General features: G+C 42.3%; 1 protein-coding gene across 3 annotated transcripts; it reads right to left on the reverse strand.

Annotated features, from left to right (window-relative positions):
• Window positions 1–7104: 7104 nt before the first annotated feature.
• Window positions 7105–17884, reverse strand: zbtb8a (zinc finger and BTB domain containing 8A; the record flags this gene model as incomplete). Of its 3 annotated transcripts, none has more annotated exons than XM_080750161.1 (7): window positions 17765–17884; window positions 13946–14294; window positions 13314–13573; window positions 10852–11028; window positions 9994–10160; window positions 8488–8657; window positions 7105–7461 (listed from the first exon to the last, which is right to left on the reverse strand). In XM_080750161.1, the coding sequence occupies exons 1-7, from the start codon at window positions 17815–17817 to the stop codon at window positions 7105–7107; spliced, it is 1533 nt and encodes a 510-aa protein (XP_080606287.1). In that variant the 5' UTR covers window positions 17818–17884. The 3 variants fall into 3 exon arrangements, with proteins under 3 accessions (XP_080606287.1, XP_080606285.1, XP_080606286.1); XM_080750159.1 differs by having other exon boundaries at window positions 10852–11040; XM_080750160.1 differs by lacking the exon at window positions 17765–17884 and adding an exon at window positions 17157–17243 and having other exon boundaries at window positions 10852–11040.
• Between the last annotated feature and the right edge of the window lie 308 nt (window positions 17885–18192).

Genomic DNA, 18192 nt, shown 5'->3' on the forward strand with positions numbered 1-18192 from the left:
TTTAACACAATCAGACAGGCAGACAGACATACACACAGATAGGCAGACGAACAGACAGACAGACAGAGAGACTTACCTGGTGTGTTGTGTGTTGGTTCAGCCTGTAGAGCTGAGGATTAAAAAAAAGAAAAACGTTATTTGACATTCACAGGGTGGGAATGAGGAGCCATGGGATTTACAGTATATCAGAACTCTTGAAACTAAGATGCAATTCTGGGCAATCCCTCGTCTCTGATGTCTCAACAAGAAATGTTTGGGAACCAATGCTTTAGAAAATAAAAATAGAAAAGAAAACATTCCTTGTTGAATTAGTTTTTGTTAGATTTTTTTATTGAAAAAAAAAACCTTTAAAAAGTAACAAATGAGCAGAATACTTTCTGTTGCCGTTAGCTGTCATGATGTCCATGATGATGACAACATGCACTGTACACACACACACACACACACACACACACACACACACACACACACACACACACACACACACACACACACACACACACACACACACACACACACATTAACATGCAGCGGCAGTAGTGATGTATTGAAACGTCATGTTTTTCAAATCCACATCAATGTCCACATTTTGTGTAGGCGGAAGAAAAAGAAAGGAAAAGAATAGTATAGGCAACCCTTTTGACATGAAGTGCCATGTTTTCATTTTCTTGATAATCAGTGTGACATATGCATCAACTTTAAGTTAAATGACACATCAATTCAAAATAATGTCCATAGGCTACACATAACCTGTATTAACCCTTGTTAAAAAAGGTGGCCGGGCTTTTGCAGTCTGGGCCTTTAAGCTTTTGAATGCCCTTTGCTGTTGACCTTAGACTTGCAAAATCAGTGTAATCTTTTAAATCCCTCCTGAATTGCTCTGAAGTTGATTGCATGGCAAAGCGAAAGTTGATAACATGCTTAAGTTCATCGCCGCGTGAACATGGAGCAGGATCCCCAGCCACCCATGTCCATGCCCACATGCTCCCATGAGAAGAAGATACACAAGACTAAGAAAGACAAATAAAGAGAAGAATAAAAAAAAAAGGAGGAGGATAAAGATACCAAAAGGAGAGAGAAGAAAGGGTGGATGAGGTACAATGTGCGGTATCCTCCTCCGATCTGATACGGGCGGCTGGACTTAGATCACCTATGAAAGAATGTCCATGAAAGAATGTCCATCCACCTGGAGAAAAGAAAATGTAACGAGGAGGTGGAACGTTCTTAGAATTTAATATATATTTTCTAAAGTAAATATGGGGGCGGCTGTGTTAAGAAAGTTTCGTTGTCAAGCTCAACGTTGGGCATTTGGACCTATACATAGAGAAATGGAGCGAACCTGTTTGGCCTAAACATGGAGATGTGGAGAACACAATATATGGAGATAGTCCAGTCCATCATGTCATATGGGACTACCGTCATAGACAGTAGCCATTGTTAGGCCGGAGTCAATGGCTGTCTGTCTGACTGTCTGTACTGGAAGTGATGTCACATGACATACTTTTTATGCCCATATATGAGTCATTCTGTACCACATCTCCATGTTTAGGCAAATTCCACACAGAAAGGCCCTATCGCCAACCCCACCTAGGGTGTGAGCGATAGGGCCTTTCTATGTGGAGTTTGCATGTTCTCCCCGTGTCTCCTAGAGTTGATACCCTCACAAAAACATGAACAAACTAGAATCGTCAGAGAAACGCTGTGGTTGGCCAGTGGTTGGCCAGATCAATAATTGGCGCGGCGAGGTCGCATGTCACCCTGAGGTCGCATGTCACCCTCAGGTGTCTTAGTATTAGCATTGATCTTGTGTTGTAGTAGTTCCTAAATGCTCATGATGTTATTTTACCCTGCATGTAAAGCATTGTGTGAGTCTAGAAATATGCTATACAAATACATTCATTATACATTCATTATTTATTTTTTAGAAATACTTTTGTTCACATCAGAATCATCAGACTCAATAACCCACAATAACCCAATTTATCTCAAAGACACCCTTCCCTGTCAGAGTTAGGAGTTTTAATGAATGTAAAATGATGTAAAGGATGTAATTTGTATACAGGAAGGGGACTTAATTTAGATGATTAGACTTAGCGCTGATCTAGACAGGGTTGAAGAGTTTAAAATATAGTGTTTACCTGAGCTCAAGAGAAGGAGGAACATGATCCCTGTTTGATACATGTCTGGATTATTATCCTATTATCCTTTTTATTATTGTGATGTTTTATCTGTTTATTGTAAGTCGCTTTGGCTTAAAAGCGTCTGCTAAATGCCTAAACTGTAAACTGGATTCACCGACACTGGATTCACTCACTGGATTCTCGACTGGAACTTCGCCAATCTGCAGATTCTGCACCGATTGGTTCTGGTTGTGACTGTGATCGACACTCATTGTATCTCTTCATCTTCATCACGTGGTTTCGATAGAAATTCACATCTTTCTGGGTGACAGGAAGCTGAAGCTACACCTGCCCTATGCATTGAGTGTGAGCTCTGTGGACGCGCGCACGCACGCACGCACGCGCGCACGCACACGCACACACGCACACACACACACACACACACACACGCATCAATCCATGCTGATAAAAGTCCTGAGAGCGCGTATCTCTGCAAGGCCAGGGTTGGCTAACCAGAGCCCACACATTTTGTTAGTCAATCACAGCCAATCAGAATTGAATATGAAAAATCCGAGTCTTACTGTACATCTTGATCAGTGTTGGGTATCGTTACTTTTTAAAGTAACTTGTTAAGTTACCGCGTTATTGCCATTAAAAAAGAATCCGCTACGTTACTGCGTTACCCACTAATAAAAGTAACTTGTTCGTTTATTTTTCTGTTACCGACAATTAAAACCCAACTGAAAGGAAATTCGGTAAACGTAAAATCCAGAGTTCAGCCTACCGGAGTGTTGTCGAGCTGTGCTGGGCTTTGATGTTGATCTCCTCCTTTCATGATAAATGCGCCCTCAGTCAAGTATACCGGTCCTTTCTTGTTTGTATTTTAATATACACGGAAATGTATATATGAAAAAAGACATGTCAATATTATATATTATCACTCAGTTTCATGCCGCAAGTTTTAAGAACTTGCGAGCAAAAAGTCTGTGAAAGAAAGCAGAGAGTTAGCCAACAACCCAACACACACACACACACACACACACACACACACACACACACACACACACACACACACACACACACACACACACACACACACACACACACACACACACACACACACACACACACACACACACACCAAATGCCTTGCCAAAAATACATTTTGCTATTGCAAGTTCCAAGGACACATAAAGAAGAAATTGAATTGTTATTTAATTTGTTATTTCCTTTATTATGACAAGCCACAACATTTCCGCCTGATTTGGGGTCACCAGAGAACACCATCTATTGTTCAGAGACTGTAATTATGTAAGCTTGCCCTCTGAGAATATGACAATGCAAGTGGAAGACCATAATAAATCAATCTATAAAAATATATATATCTTGTGAAAAAGTACAAAAGAAAATAAATAATACATGCCGATTCATATCATTCATACCGTAGCGCATATCAAAACGAGCATCATAAAATAAGAAACAGCACAAGACATAAGCAAAAAGTATTGGCACGGAATACTTGCTATCAGGCAGAAACCTTGAATTTCTCAAATGTTCAACTTTTTACATTTCTTTCATAAATGAATGTCCAACTTATGTCGTACAGCAATGTCATGCACAAGTAGCAAAAATACCCTATTTTAAACTAGTTTATTTAAACACTTAAACCCCATATGGTTGACCGGACAAGAGTAGTTCACCCAAATCAAATACACACGCTGTGAAGTCTTGAATTCATGGAGATGTTTGTTCATATTCTCAAGCCAATAATCACATTCCTAAGCCAATTTGATGAACATGGCTTAGGACAGTGATTCTCAAAGGTTCAAATTTCAAGGTCTCCCCTTAACTCCGACAGTGCACAAATGGAACCAAATGAAATGGAACCATTTGGTTCCATTTGTACACTGTCAGAGTTAGACTTGTATGCGTCAATTTAGACCCCCCTAAAGGAACCCACAGTCCCTGGAATGCACTTTGAGAAACACTGGCTTAGGAGACTCCGTCGGTCATCAAATTATTGTCTAAGGAATGCGACAAAAACAATATTCATGAATTCAGGGCTTAATGGGGTGTGTAATTGATAGAGAATACGTCATTCTTTGGGTGAACTATAACTAACTATGGTCAAAGTGGTTAGGTAAGTCTGTGGGCTTTATAAATATTGAACCATCAAAAAGTATAAACAAGCTTGCAATTCTTTTTCCATTTCCCGACAAGCAACGGATGTTTTGGACACAAGGTTTTCAACTTGACAGAGACGATTTGTTTGCCTTCAACGTCACTTCAACGTGTCTCTTAAGCAGCATCACCTTAACACTTTTTTTTCTTTTTAACATGCGTGTGAAAAACATAACTTTGAGATATTACGTAATCATCTATCCAAACAAATGAATACACTGAAAATGCATGCAAGATGTACAGTATGCTTTGGATACTGCGATTCTTTAACGTACGACACAAGAAAGAAAAAAAAAAGAAAAGAAAAAAAGCCTTCTATTTAGCTGGCAATGTGGACAGTTTACCTTGCTTGTAATGATGACTAACTTGCTGCATTTAAATGGTTATATTAATCTGCAAATTTACATAATCAATATTGAACAAGCATTTATTTTGTGCATACATTTAATTTGCATAAATCATGGCTTTCCACCCAGGCCAACAGCATGCATGTCCCTGCAGACGCCCACTCACGCACGCCCCAGCTCTTTGGTTCCCCGTCCCCAACGGGCAGTGGTGTTAAGTACAGTTACTTAGCACAATTTTGAGGTATTTGTACTTTACTTGAGTATTTCCAATTTCCAATACTTGGACTATTCTACTCCACTACATCTCAGAGGCCAATATTGTACTTTTACTCCACGATCTGCAAGCTCATGGTGCTGCAAAGCTTGTAGATCTGCTATTTTCAAAAGACTTAGTTTGAAGATACATTTTGCATAATGAGTATATTTACTTTTGGTACTTTTTGATACTAATACTTTTTCTACTTTTACTAAAGTACATTTCAATTCCCAGGCTTTTATTTGTAACAATAGTATTTCTATATTGCAGCATTGATAAATTTCACTTAAAGTGATCCCTGGCTAATACGACAAATATGCCTTAATACATTATAATTGTCCTCTATAACTACTAGAGATGTTACCGATCAATCGGCAATGGATCGGATCGGGCCGATCAAAGCGTGATCGGCGATAATCGGTGGTTTAGATCAAAAGGTAAATTCACCGATCCGATCCAATCGGTGCATCCGATCAACCAGCCGTTCAGTATGCCCACTTGAGGCCATTTTGGGGTATTGATTTCCACAGTGCTGAAGGAATAATTAATTGCTATGATAATAAATACATAGTAATGCTGGTAAATAACTATAAGGCAAATATATAAATGAATTCATGAGTGAATTAATTAATTAAAGTTAAAACTGAAAATATAAATAATATATAAATAATAACTTGATCGGATCGGTGATTGATCGGTATCGGGTGATCAAACTTTTGTGATCGGTGCTCGGTGATCGGTTCCAAAAAACCTGATCGGACCATCCCTAATAACTACAATGTAAAATTAGAAACATCTCAAATATTTTATTTCTTCTAGAAATAGCTAATCTTTCAGTCAATAGGGGAAATGCCTGTCGCAAGTTGATGATGTCATAAATGTTATGTGTGGTCTAATTTATGGCATGCATGTGCAAAATAAACCACAAACACATTTGAAATATTGATTTGATGCTCATATTAACCATAGGAAGTATTACGTTTGTTTTTATTTGCACATGCATTCCATAAATTCCATAGGGATAGATCACAAATTACATTTATGACATCATCAACTTGCGACAGGCATTTCCCCTATTGAGTGAAAGATTAGCTATTTCTAGAAGAAATAAAATATTTAAGGTGTTTTTAATTTTACATTGTGTAAAAAAACATCACAAGGATGCAGCTGGGACGTATCATCAGTGATGTAGCCTGGGGTCGACGGGTGTTTCGGGTCTCGCAACATCATACACCCTCGCCCAGGTGACCCAGCCGGGGTTGATCAAGTCCCGACTTACGTCCCAGTAGCTATCCACGATCAGTCCTATTAGGGAAAGACAGGGTCACTCAATGTGCAGCACCGGAACTACTCTGCCAGGATTGGGGAGCCATTCTGGCGCGTGGAAGAACTAGGCTCTATGGGTTGACTCCTGGCCGGGCTCCTCCTACGTCTTACCAGGTCCTCTCCTGCTCTCACCAGGTTCAGAACCTGTGCGTTGCACCAGACCCCAATCCAAACATTCCATTCAGCTGCTGCAGTTGAATGGCCCTCCTAAAGGCCTCACCGTGGATTTGTTGGGCTTCTTCCTCACGGAAGACACAGGCTGGGGCGCTAACCCAACCTGCTCCCGGGTGCCGTCTAAATTCCGGCCGTCAACCGAGTCTCCGGTGGTCACCAAACTATTCCTGGTTGTCACATAGTCTATTCCTATGAGCCACTATAAATAGAACTAATAGTGTAAAAAAACATCACAAGGATGCAGCTGGGACGTATCATCAGTGATGTAGCCTGGGGTCGACGGGTGTTTCGGGTCTCGCAACATCATACACCCTCGCCCAGGTGACCCAGCCGGGAACCAAATGACCAAATGTAATTATAATGTATTAAGGCATATTTGTCGTATTAGTCAGGGATCACTTTAAAGGAGTAGTTCACCCCCAAAATGACTTTTTTTCTATTGATTACTCACGCCATGGAGACTAGAATTTAATAAACAAAAATGCATGTGGGTCCCCATCCAAAATCAACGGGGGTACATTTACTATAATATATATTGTTTTTCTTAGGAATGCGACAACTTATATTTTTTTATTAAACTCAAGTCTCCATGGTGTGAGTAATAAAAGAAAAAAAAAGTGATTTTGAGGGTGAACTACTCCTTTAAATAAAACATTGGAGTACTTTTTACTACCACCACTGCCCAACGAGGGGGGATGTCTCACTGCAGCTCCACGTCGCTGTCGTCCACTTCCTGGATGATGAGGTCGGCCCCCGAGTCCTCCGCCAGGTCGTCGTCCCCGTCGTCGTCGCCCACCCAGGACCCCTGGGTGTCGCCCCCGCCGCCCCCCTCCTCCTCGCCGTCCACGCCCAGCAGCAGCGCGGGCTCCTCCCCGCTCTCCCCCTCCAGACCGTCCATCATGCCGGGCACGTTGTCGTCGCCGCCGCCACAGCCCACCTCCTGCACGCACGCCGTGCACATGCGGTAGCGCCGCGTGCCCTCGCACACCACGTGGCCTGTCTCCTCCGTCACCGGGCACTTGCACTTCCTGCACACCAGCTTCCTGGCCTGGTGGATCTGTGGTAGGCAGGGGGTGGGGAGGTGTGGGGGGGAAGGAAGCAACAAATGTAGACAAAACAACTACGCGGTTTGGTATCATTCTTGGTGTATGTCTAATGCAGTGATTCTCAACCTTTTCAGGCCGCGACCCCCAAAATAATCAGGTGCTGGCTACACGAGTATGTATCTTTTTCTGCCTTTGGGGCTTTCATCCACACACAAACAGTGATTTTGGCCACTAAAACGGATCTTTTTGTGCATACAGATTTTTTGATGCGTGCGCGTGTGTCTACCCCATGTCTACCCAGCTCTTTAGTAAACAGAAGATACGTTTTCAGGTCGGGATACAACATTTCATCCAATCAGAAGTGAGACCTCACCCCGGATAAATAAGTGAAAATGGTGAGGAAGACAAAACGTTTCACTGGGACATATCTTTGGGGGACTACGGAAGCTTGTCTATAGATACCATTTCAACATCACTACGGATATGCGATTTACGATATTTACATTTGCCCAAAAATTGCAGATCTACAAGCTCACAACATTGTGAACTTGTAGATCTGCTATTTTTTGGCAAATAGATTTGGTAGAGAGTGACACAAAAAAAAGATTGTATCAAGTACGTTATTTACAGGTCCGTTTGACCAATTATAGAGGTTTTAAGTGGCATCGGATAAGCAGCTCGGCAAATAAAAGGTGAATTGATCCCAGTGCGTGACGCCTGGCGGAGGACGATTTCACGATAAATGAAATCTCCAAGAGTGTTTTTTTAAGACGATAAACGATAATAGCGATTATTGTCCCATCCCTACTACGGATGTGTATGTGTCCACCTAGGCCCATAGCACTTACCGCAGCACTCGCCTACCCTCAATGAAGGGTTATATGAAGTTTTTTACTGATTAGGTGATTGGTCTACCTACGTATTTTTTTCTAGATTGATATTTCTTTGCATTTGATGTATTGATGTATTACCTTCCTTACTGTATTGATACCTTGCGTCTGCTAAATGCCTAGATTGTAAATTGTAGGCGAGCGTACCGTCTCCACGTGGCTTCGGAGGTGCTCCAGGCGAGTGAAGCGTTTGTTGCAGGCCTGACAGGGGTACGGTCTCTCCCCCGTGTGACAGCGCAGGTGGCGCTTCAGGTCCGCCTTCCTCTTCACCGTGTGCGTGCAAAACGGGCACTTAAAGCGCATGGACGGGTTGGTGTCTGTGGAGAGAGCGAAATAAAAAGTGGCTTCTGACTTCTGTAACTCAAATCTCTGCTTCTGCGTGGTCCCTGGAACAACATATTTTGAGATGGGGGGGGTCTGCGGCCAAATACATGTAATTTTGGGGGTCCTTGACATGAAAAGGTTTGAGAACCACTGATTGAGAAGAAGGATTTTTCAAAAAATAGCAGATCTACAAGCTCACAGCGCTGCACTCGGTGCCGCGCTGTGAGCTTGTATATCTGCTATTTTTCAATAGTTAAAGCAGAAAATAATGGTTAAAGTGGTTAAAATCTAAAGCAACAAAGACGCGTTCCCGGGCTTAATGGGTTAAACCAGATTTCTATTATGTTTCAGTGAAACGAAATGACGTATCACTTGTCACTCTACCAAAGACAAGATCCCACTCGAACTGCGAAATACGACTTTGCACCGTAAAATGCTGACAGTGTCACAATATTGAGATTTCATTTTAAATGAACACACTAACATACTAACACATACTTTTTAAAGTGTTTTTTTTTTTTTTTTTTTTTTTTTCTAACTACCTTACAGTAAAGCTGCAATTCTCATAACTTGTGGGTGTCACGGTTCTCTAACTCTTGATTTGACTTACATTTTTAAGGTTCCTGATCCAATAAAAAAAATTGTAAAATCAACATTTTAATCCTGGCTTTTTGCAAGGAAACACAAGCTGTTGTAACAAAGTATCCTAATGCCATCTAGTGGCTCCTCTTTTAACTGCAGCATGAACATTCACATCAATTTCCACATTGTATTGAAGCTGTTGATAGCAATTTGACTTTTGATCACAGGTCACAGTTCGGTTTGAGTGTCGATCATTCAAACATTTTTATTTTGTCATCGATTTTCGTGACACCCCTGCTGACTGACTATAACTGAGGATGTGGACTGGCTTATGAATAATATCACAAGTAGTACTAGGACTTTGCTTTTCTTTTCAAACACCTTTGAATATGTAGACATTAGTGCTGTCAAAAATAATCGATTCATCAATGCATCACAATTCAGTTCAATTCAATGCAGCAACTTGACATAATCGATTATCGTTAATTGAAGCCTAAATATAATAATATATAATCATAATGTAATTATAATGCTGTATTTAGAATATTATATGTAATATAATTATGAATAAAATATGTTGTTCAGTATATCTGACTTCTTGTATTGACTGATGAAAAACTAAACTAAACTAAACTAAACATACATGGTGAATCTGAATCATAATCGAATTGAATCGTGAGGGTAGTGCTAATGCACACCTCTAGTCGACATATCAAGTAGTTTCTCATAACCCTGTCCTCCGCTCACCTTTATTGAAGTTCCCGATGAAGCCCAGGATGGTTGGCAGGGTGGCGTACAGTTCCTCCGCCTTCTCCGCCTTCTGCGCCCGCGCCTCCTGGAGCTCCAGGGCCTCCCGCCGGGCGGCCGAGGAGGAGCGAGAGGAGTAGGGGGCCGCCCGCCTCTTAGCCGCCCCTCTGCCGAGCATGGGACCAGATGAACATTATTGTGATCAAAGAAATTCGCCATTTACGATATTATCGCGATAATCAAAATATCCCCAACATCTATTATCCTGGGGAACATTTGCCAAAAAATAGCAGATCTACAAGCTCACAACACGTCGCCACGCGACGCTTTGTGAGCAGATCGAGTATGGAGTATGATTGGACCATTACGACGGAGTATGATTTCACAATAAACTTAAATCTCCACGATACGATTAGTGTTTCTAAACCAGTGTTTCTCAAAAGATTTCTGCATGGGCACACTTTTCATGTCCCAAGAATCCATGGGCACCAACATAATACGGGGGTGTAAATATCGTCACTGTCGGGAAGAAACCTTGTATCTCCAAGTTTCAAATTTGTACGTTTCTTCACAAAGTAAAGCCCTGCTTCATCATACAAGGCTGTCGAACAACAGTAGTGAAAACGGCAGATCTACAAGCACACACCGCCTCGCATCGCGAGGCGTTGTCTGCTTGTAGATCGGCTGTTTTCACTAGTTTAAATCATTTTTAAAATGATAAATACAATACTGGCTTCCAAGCAGTTTCAAGGGGCACACTTGACCCTTCTCAGGGGCACACCAAAGGTCCCCAGGCACAGTGGTTGAGAAACACTGTTCTAAACGATAATGACGAACATCGTCCCATCCCATCCCTACCCTCTGCCTCGCCGGCGCTCCGAGCCGGGCAGGGTGAACAGGGGGTCGTGGGGGTCGTGCAGGTCGTCGTCTTCATCCCTGCCGAGGTCGTGCTGCGCGGGGCTGTTGGACTCCACCTTCATCTCCAGCGACGGAGCTTCCCCGTCCGGGTCCTTCACCAGGAAGGCCGGCTGCGACCTGGTGTGAGGCCTGTCACAATTAATACGTAATCGCCCCCCAAAATGCAAATAATCCGTTAGTCATTTCCATTCGTCTGTATAAAAAAACAGCTGGATGAAATGAACAGGAATGTCATGTTTTTTAGTACATTATTTATTTTGATTATACAGTTGTGGTCCTTAACTGTTAAGGACCACAATGTGTTTTTATCCTTGACCTAACTTTCATCTGCTTCTCTTTTTTAACATGACGTCCAAATAAATCAAATCAATGCCGGTCATTTCTTTGCATGTCAACTAAAACGCCATGATGGTGACAGCCTGTCACAATACATAATGGCCTATGGCTTATTTTTTCACATAATGCGATTCTTTTTTAGAATCTTCATAATCGTTTCCATGTTGAAAAATATATTTTAAAAACATTTCAAAAATTGTGGAAATAGCAGATCTACAATTATTAAATATGTCAATCATTCATTTGTATATTAGATTTTTTTGTTATTTCTACCCCGTGCAACTTCAAAGCATAAAAGCCAAACAGTACTGCAATGTAATTGTTATTCATATTATGTTCCAGTGCTCAACAACAATTATTGACAATTAATCGTCATTTCATTTTATAATGGTAGGACACTGATGGCTGAGTGCCTCTAGAGCAGTGGTTCTCAACCTTTTCAGGCCGCGACCCCCAAAATAATCATATTTTAACTGGGACCCCCCCCCCCCCCCCCCACCACCACACTGACAAGCACTAAGAGTTGAGACATTACATTTTGTATAACATGGTTCTATTGTGAAAATAGCAGATCTACATGCTCACAACGCCCTAACTGAGACCCCCCCACCCTGACGAGCACTAAGGGTAGAGGCATTACATTTAGATTTTGTATAACACGGTTCTATTGTGAAAATAGCAGATCTACATGCTCACAACGCCTTGCAACGCGAGACGTTGAGAGCATGTAGATATAACTTATAACTATAGCATGTAACTTATAACTATAGCATGTAGATATAACTTTAAGCATATGTACATTTGAGGATGCTCTTTTTAATTTCTCTCTTTGCTCTTTTGCCTTCTCTTAAAAAAAACTTTCTCCGTTACTATCTTTATTATCATCTTTTTATATCTTTATTATCATCTTTTTAAATGTTGTTGTTTGCTGCTATAATTGTTTGCTGTTATTATATATACACCACTGCATTGTCTGAAGGATGCCAAACACAACCAAGTTTTACTCTTATGTACCTGTACACAGGGGCGTCACAAGGGGGGAAAAGTGGGACTGAGTTACCAGGGCCCAAGGTGGAGGGGCCTTAACTCTTATACTGCTTTGGACGTTCCTGTTCGCCCCAATTCTCAAGAGACCTCCGCGCCAATACGGCGCTCGTTCGCGTTCGTTCGTTTACCTCGTCTGATGACTGTAAGCTGATGAGGGGTTGCGGCGCCGTGTACTGTAAACACATTTTCCGCGGTGATGGTGTAAAAAATCCATTATGCGTTAACATCAACGGAGACCAATTCACTTCCTTGTTGATTTCCTCTGGCCCGGAGGCTCTGTGGCCAGTGACTGGTCTGAATGTACGGCAACACATAACAGGCAAATTCACATTCATTCTCGCATGACGCCGCACTCTGCTGCCTGGCAGACCAAAGTGCACTATTGCACAATAAAAAAAAAAATAAAAAAAAAAAGTCCATCTATCTACTATAACGTCGCAAAGGTAAGCCGCTTTTTGATGGCACCAGACCCAATAAATAAATAAATAATCTGGCAGTAGGAGAGTTAATCATTTTATACTTTAGCTATTGAAAAATAGCAGATGTACAAGCTCACAGCGCGGCACTGAATGCCACGCTGCGAGCTTGTAGATCTGCTATTTTTGAAAAGTTGAGAAAATATGTGAAAATCTTTGAATATATGTATTTTTTAAGCGAACATTTGTAACTAAAGTTTTGCCCTCTGGGGGGGGGGGGGGGGGGGGTCCCTGGAACTAAATATTTTGCGATGGGGGTCCGTGGTCAAATACATATCATTTTGGGGGTCCTTCACATGAAAAGGTTTGGGCACCACTGACATAGAAACATAGGTTTTTTCAAAAAAACATACAAGGATTTGAAACATTTAAAGTCTGCAAATTTCCATGATTTTTCAAAAATAGCAGATATACAAGCTTTTGTATATCTGCTATTTTTCAATAGTTAAAGTACCCAGGGCCCGGATTTTGGTGCGACGCCCCTGCCTGTACAAACGACATAACAATAAAGTACAACCTTGAACCTTTAGTGACAGCACCTACCTGCTGTTGTCGTGTGTCCAGAGCGCGGGCGGGGGGCTGACGGAGGCACACGGGGCCCGCTGCTGCTGCTGCTGGTGGTCCGATGAGGCGTCGTCTCCCGCGCCGCCACCAGGGGGCGTTGTGAAGCCACAGACCTCGGGCAGGCCCAGGCAGCGCTCCTCCTCCTCCTCCTTGATGCTGATGTCCAGCGAGGACTTGATGAAGCTCTTGCAGTAGCTGATGACGTTGTTCATCTGCAGGTAGCTGGCCGCAGACATCACCTGCTCCACAAGGGGGCATCACAAGGGGTGGGGGGGGAAGTTGTACTGAGTTACTAGGACCCAAGTTGGAGGAGGGGCCTTAATTATTTTATACTTTAGCTATTGAAAAATAGCTGATATACAAGCAAGATCTACAAGCTGCGAGCTTGTAGATCTGCTATTTTTGAAAAAAAAGTTAGCAAATCTTTGAATATATGTATTTTTCATTTTCTATAAAACATTTTTTGTCTTAGGAATGCGACAAATACAAAAACATATTATTGAACTCATTGGGTGAGTAATCAATAGAAAAAAAAATCATTTTGGGGGTGAAGTACTCCTTTAAGACCAGTCCTAGAACGTCTCATTTTATGGGACGAGGCCAAACCAAACCTCGATCACGTTGTGGCCCGAGAGCTCCAGCTGGCCCGAGTAGATGAAGTCCAGGATGACGGCGAACGTCTCGGGGCTGAAGGCGTCGAAGGTGGCGGTGGCGGTGATGACGTCGTCGGCCAGCCCCTCCCCGCCGCCGCCGGCCCCCTGCTGGTGGGACAGCAGCATGCGGAAGTAGCCGCTGCTGGCGAACAGCACGTTGCGGTGGGCGCGGAACAGCTGGCCCTCCACCAGCACGCTGCAGTCGCAGAAGCGCTCCTGGTGCCGCTGCTGGTTGAGCTGCTTCAGCAGGCTGTTCTGGTGGGCCGCCGTGATGTCCGACGTGTTGAACCACCGCTGAGCCTGATGCCTGCAATAGGGACGGGTGATATGGTGATAATTATCGTTGAGACGATACAATGTCTCCACGATACAATGTCTCCACGATATGCCTTTTCAGAGATATCGTATATATCGTGATACAATTGAGGGAGCCTTGTAAAAAATCCTGTTTAATCGCTAATACAGAGATTCATGGACGAATTCAATTTTAACCTGCATTTTGGTCTAAATCAGTAGTTCTCAAACTTTAAAATGTCAAGGTCTCCACTTAACTCTGACAGTATACAAATGAAACCAAATGGACCCTTACAGGTCCATTTGGTTTCATTTGTATACTGTCAGAGTTACATACTTGTAAAGTTCAATTTAGGCCTCCCAAAAGGAACCCATAGAGTCTAGTTTTTGTCAGGAACTTGAAAAATAACCATAAAAACCAATGTGAAAAAGAATCGTGATACAGCTTGGGGAAATATCGTGATATTGTATTTTTCCATATCGCCCACCCCTACCTGCAATAGGGATGGGACAATATGAAAATTTCATATCACGATTGTTGTCACAAAAGAAATCGCGATTTAAGTTATTATCGCCATAATCAAAATCCATTATACTGGGGGCGGAGCGACGCGCTGTGAGCTTGTAAATCGGCATTTGTTTTGGCAAATACATTTGATAGAGAGTGGAAAAAAAGACTATCAAGTACATATATTATAAGTACCTTTTACCAATTCTAGAGGGTTTAAGTGGTACCGGATATGCAGCTCGGCAAATAAAAGGTGAATCGATCCCAGTGCATTACGGAGGACGATATCGCGATAAATTAAATCTCCACAACGCAATTATCGTGAGTGTTTTTTATCACGATAAACAATAATATCGATTATCGTCCCATCCCTACAGCACAACCACAACAACACAACCTTCAAGACACTCTTGATGAAGGTCTAGTGGGACTTGGGTCTGTCAATTAAAAAAAATGGTCTGGTGTGCAGGATGTTTTTTGTTAATTGAAATACTTTTTTCATGTTTGCTTCAATTCAGGGGTCTTCAACATTTGTCAGCGTTAGGACCCGTTAGCTGAGAGAGAGATGAAGCAGGGACCCCCACTACATATTGAATTAATGTTATGTGTGTTTTCAGACATTTAACCACTTAAATCCCCAATAACTTGTAAACCTGACCTTTGGTTCGGTACTTGGTCTGCTCTTTTATCCTTCTACACCAAACCTCCTTGTTTAACAGCCGATCTACAGCTCTACAAGTTGTAGATCGATCGCATTTTTTGGCTAATCCCTCATAGGGATGTGAGGGTTCAAGTGGTTCATGTTAAAATAAAGTTCCTATCACACAAAGATTTATATCATTGGTTCTCAAACTTTTGCTACACATTATAGGCCAAGGGCCATAACTCTGAGAGATACAAATCTGAAACAGTCCATTTGATTCATGATCAATAATTTAGCTGCAGAAACCTCCTAGAAACCACATAAGGACCCCTGACTGGGGGTGGGTGGCAGACCTCCCCCCCACATAAATGAACCTGAAATGATGCATTTTGAGAGCAGTATTGTAATTTAATTTTGAGGTACTGAAAGGTAAAGTAGCCTATAAACTGTACATGATTGGCCATTTAAGGCCCAATACTTCAACAATTGCTACAAAACCAGTGGATAGCCAGTCATTTAATTGGCATAAACAAGAAGTTGAAGGGTCAATTTAGGTCTGATAATGTAGTGTTCAAAATCAGTTATAGGCTACTGTTAGGCTACATTATTTCAGATAATTTTCCAAAGCATACTTTTTCAACATAGGCCTAATAGGAAACGTGGCCTATTCCAGTGGTGTAAAGTAACTAAGTACATTTTTGTACTTTTACTTTTGGTACTTTAAGTATATTTTGATGCCAATACTTTCATACTTTTACTCAAGTAAGTACATTTTTGTACTTTTACTTTTGGTACTTTAAGTATATTTTGATGCCAATACTTTCATACTTTTACTCAAGTAAGTACATTTTTGTACTTTTACTTTTGGTACTTTAAGTATATTTTGATGCCAATACTTTCATACTTTTACTCAAGTAGATATCTCTCTATATTGCAGTAGCCCTATATCTATAGTATTTCTATATTGCAGTATTGATACTTTTACTTGAGTAAAACATCCGAGTACTTTTTCCACCACTGCCTATTTTCACACTGAGGTGCCCAGACTTGTCAGGTGCCCAGTCTTCCTGTAGCCAGTCTTTGTTTCTACAGTAGGACTAGGCCTACAACATAGAGACACCGCCCACTAAACGCATTCCCGAGCTGTGACTGGCTGGATGAGCCTTCAATCAACCTCTACCACTTTCCCCCCCTGATGGGCTGCGAGGCAACACCCGACTCAAAAGAGAAGAACATCGGGTGACAAAGTGACTAATCTGTAAAAGACAACATAGGGTGACAACAACCCCCTTCTCTGCCAGTGGGGATGGACAATAAACCGGTTGAATTTATCCGGTGACAGACAGAGAAATGTCACAGAAATATGATCCAACAATCCGTCCTGTACTGTAGTAAATGTGAACATTTCTGCCGCAACCCAACAGTATAGTGTAAACTGATTTCACTTGGTTGCACATTGTGTCTCGCACAAAAAAAAGACGATCTACAAGTTCACAAGGCATTGAGGCTGTCATGCTTGTGGAGCTTGTAGATCGGCAATTTTCGTATAAATCAGTGAACTCAAAGTATATATCAGGCGCGTGATCATGACACGAGTAGCAGAATTGTTTTTATTCATCAGTTATCCATCTAATCCGTGTGTGTTGATTTTATTTCCTCCTTTTGAATAAACGAATGCTGCCCCAAACAAAAACGCCCGACGTGGTGCATATCATATGCATCACCATTCAGCCTGAACACCCGCAAGAAGAGGACACAGCAGGGCTCCCATCTCTCATCTGTTCCTGGTGATTTCTGCTCATAGATTCAGACATAATCTCCCCCAGACCTTCCAAGGATCACTGCAGTCCAGCAGAAGCAACACACACACACAGCAGTGTAAAAGCGGGCAGCAGCAGCAGAGATCCTAAAGAGAACGCCCACTTTAAAGACCCACGGCAGCTCCACACGCAACACAATAGACCCACGAAGAGGCACAATGAAAGCAACGCACTGTAAAACACATCCACACAAACACACAGACAGACAATACTGTGCACGAATGAACCATCAACGCCCGTCCCCCCTCCGCCGCCCAAAAAAAACACCGCACCCGTCAGATCACTCTCCCTTTAAAAAGAGCGGAGCTCCAGAGCACAAAGGAAAGGATCGGCGGGGACCGAGAGGCTGCGCCTGCCCGCTGCGGGACCCAGCGCCTCCTCTGCCGGGCATGGATCTGCCGAGGACCCGCTTACGCCCTAAAGCTCCGCTCTCCTCTCCCCTCCTTCCTTCTTCTTTACCAAACAGCTCCCGATTCCCCCCGTGTGACAAAACGTATATCATCGATACTCACTGGTGACCTGGTTCACCCGGTGCCCGGTACAGCCTACTCGTCCCCAGATCCATCTTTTATATTTCATATATAATAATAATCTTCTCTCCCACCACCACCACCCTTTTTCTCTCCTTTTTTTCTCTCCCCCCGTCCAGGGTTCGCAGTCTAGTCGCTGCACTTCCTGCTTTCAGCCCTAAAGACCGAAACCCGTTTAGAGCGAAAATACTGACTCTTGCTGACGTGGGTGTTGAACTGGGTGCCCCGGGGCCAAGGTGCCATTTAAAGCCCTAGTGTGCCTCTCCAATATAGACAAGTTCATGCATATATTTACTGCTCTGGTAGACTGGGACATTAGACTAGCATATAAGAAATACATGCACTCAGTCTGACAATGTGTAGATTTCTAGGATAAAAATGTAAATTATATATTTTTTTAATTAAATATT

The sequence above is a fragment of the Nannobrachium achirus genome (assembly GCF_963921795.1).
Source record: "Nannobrachium achirus genome assembly, chromosome: 20".
In the NCBI taxonomy this organism is placed as follows: domain Eukaryota; kingdom Metazoa; phylum Chordata; class Actinopteri; order Myctophiformes; family Myctophidae; genus Nannobrachium; species Nannobrachium achirus.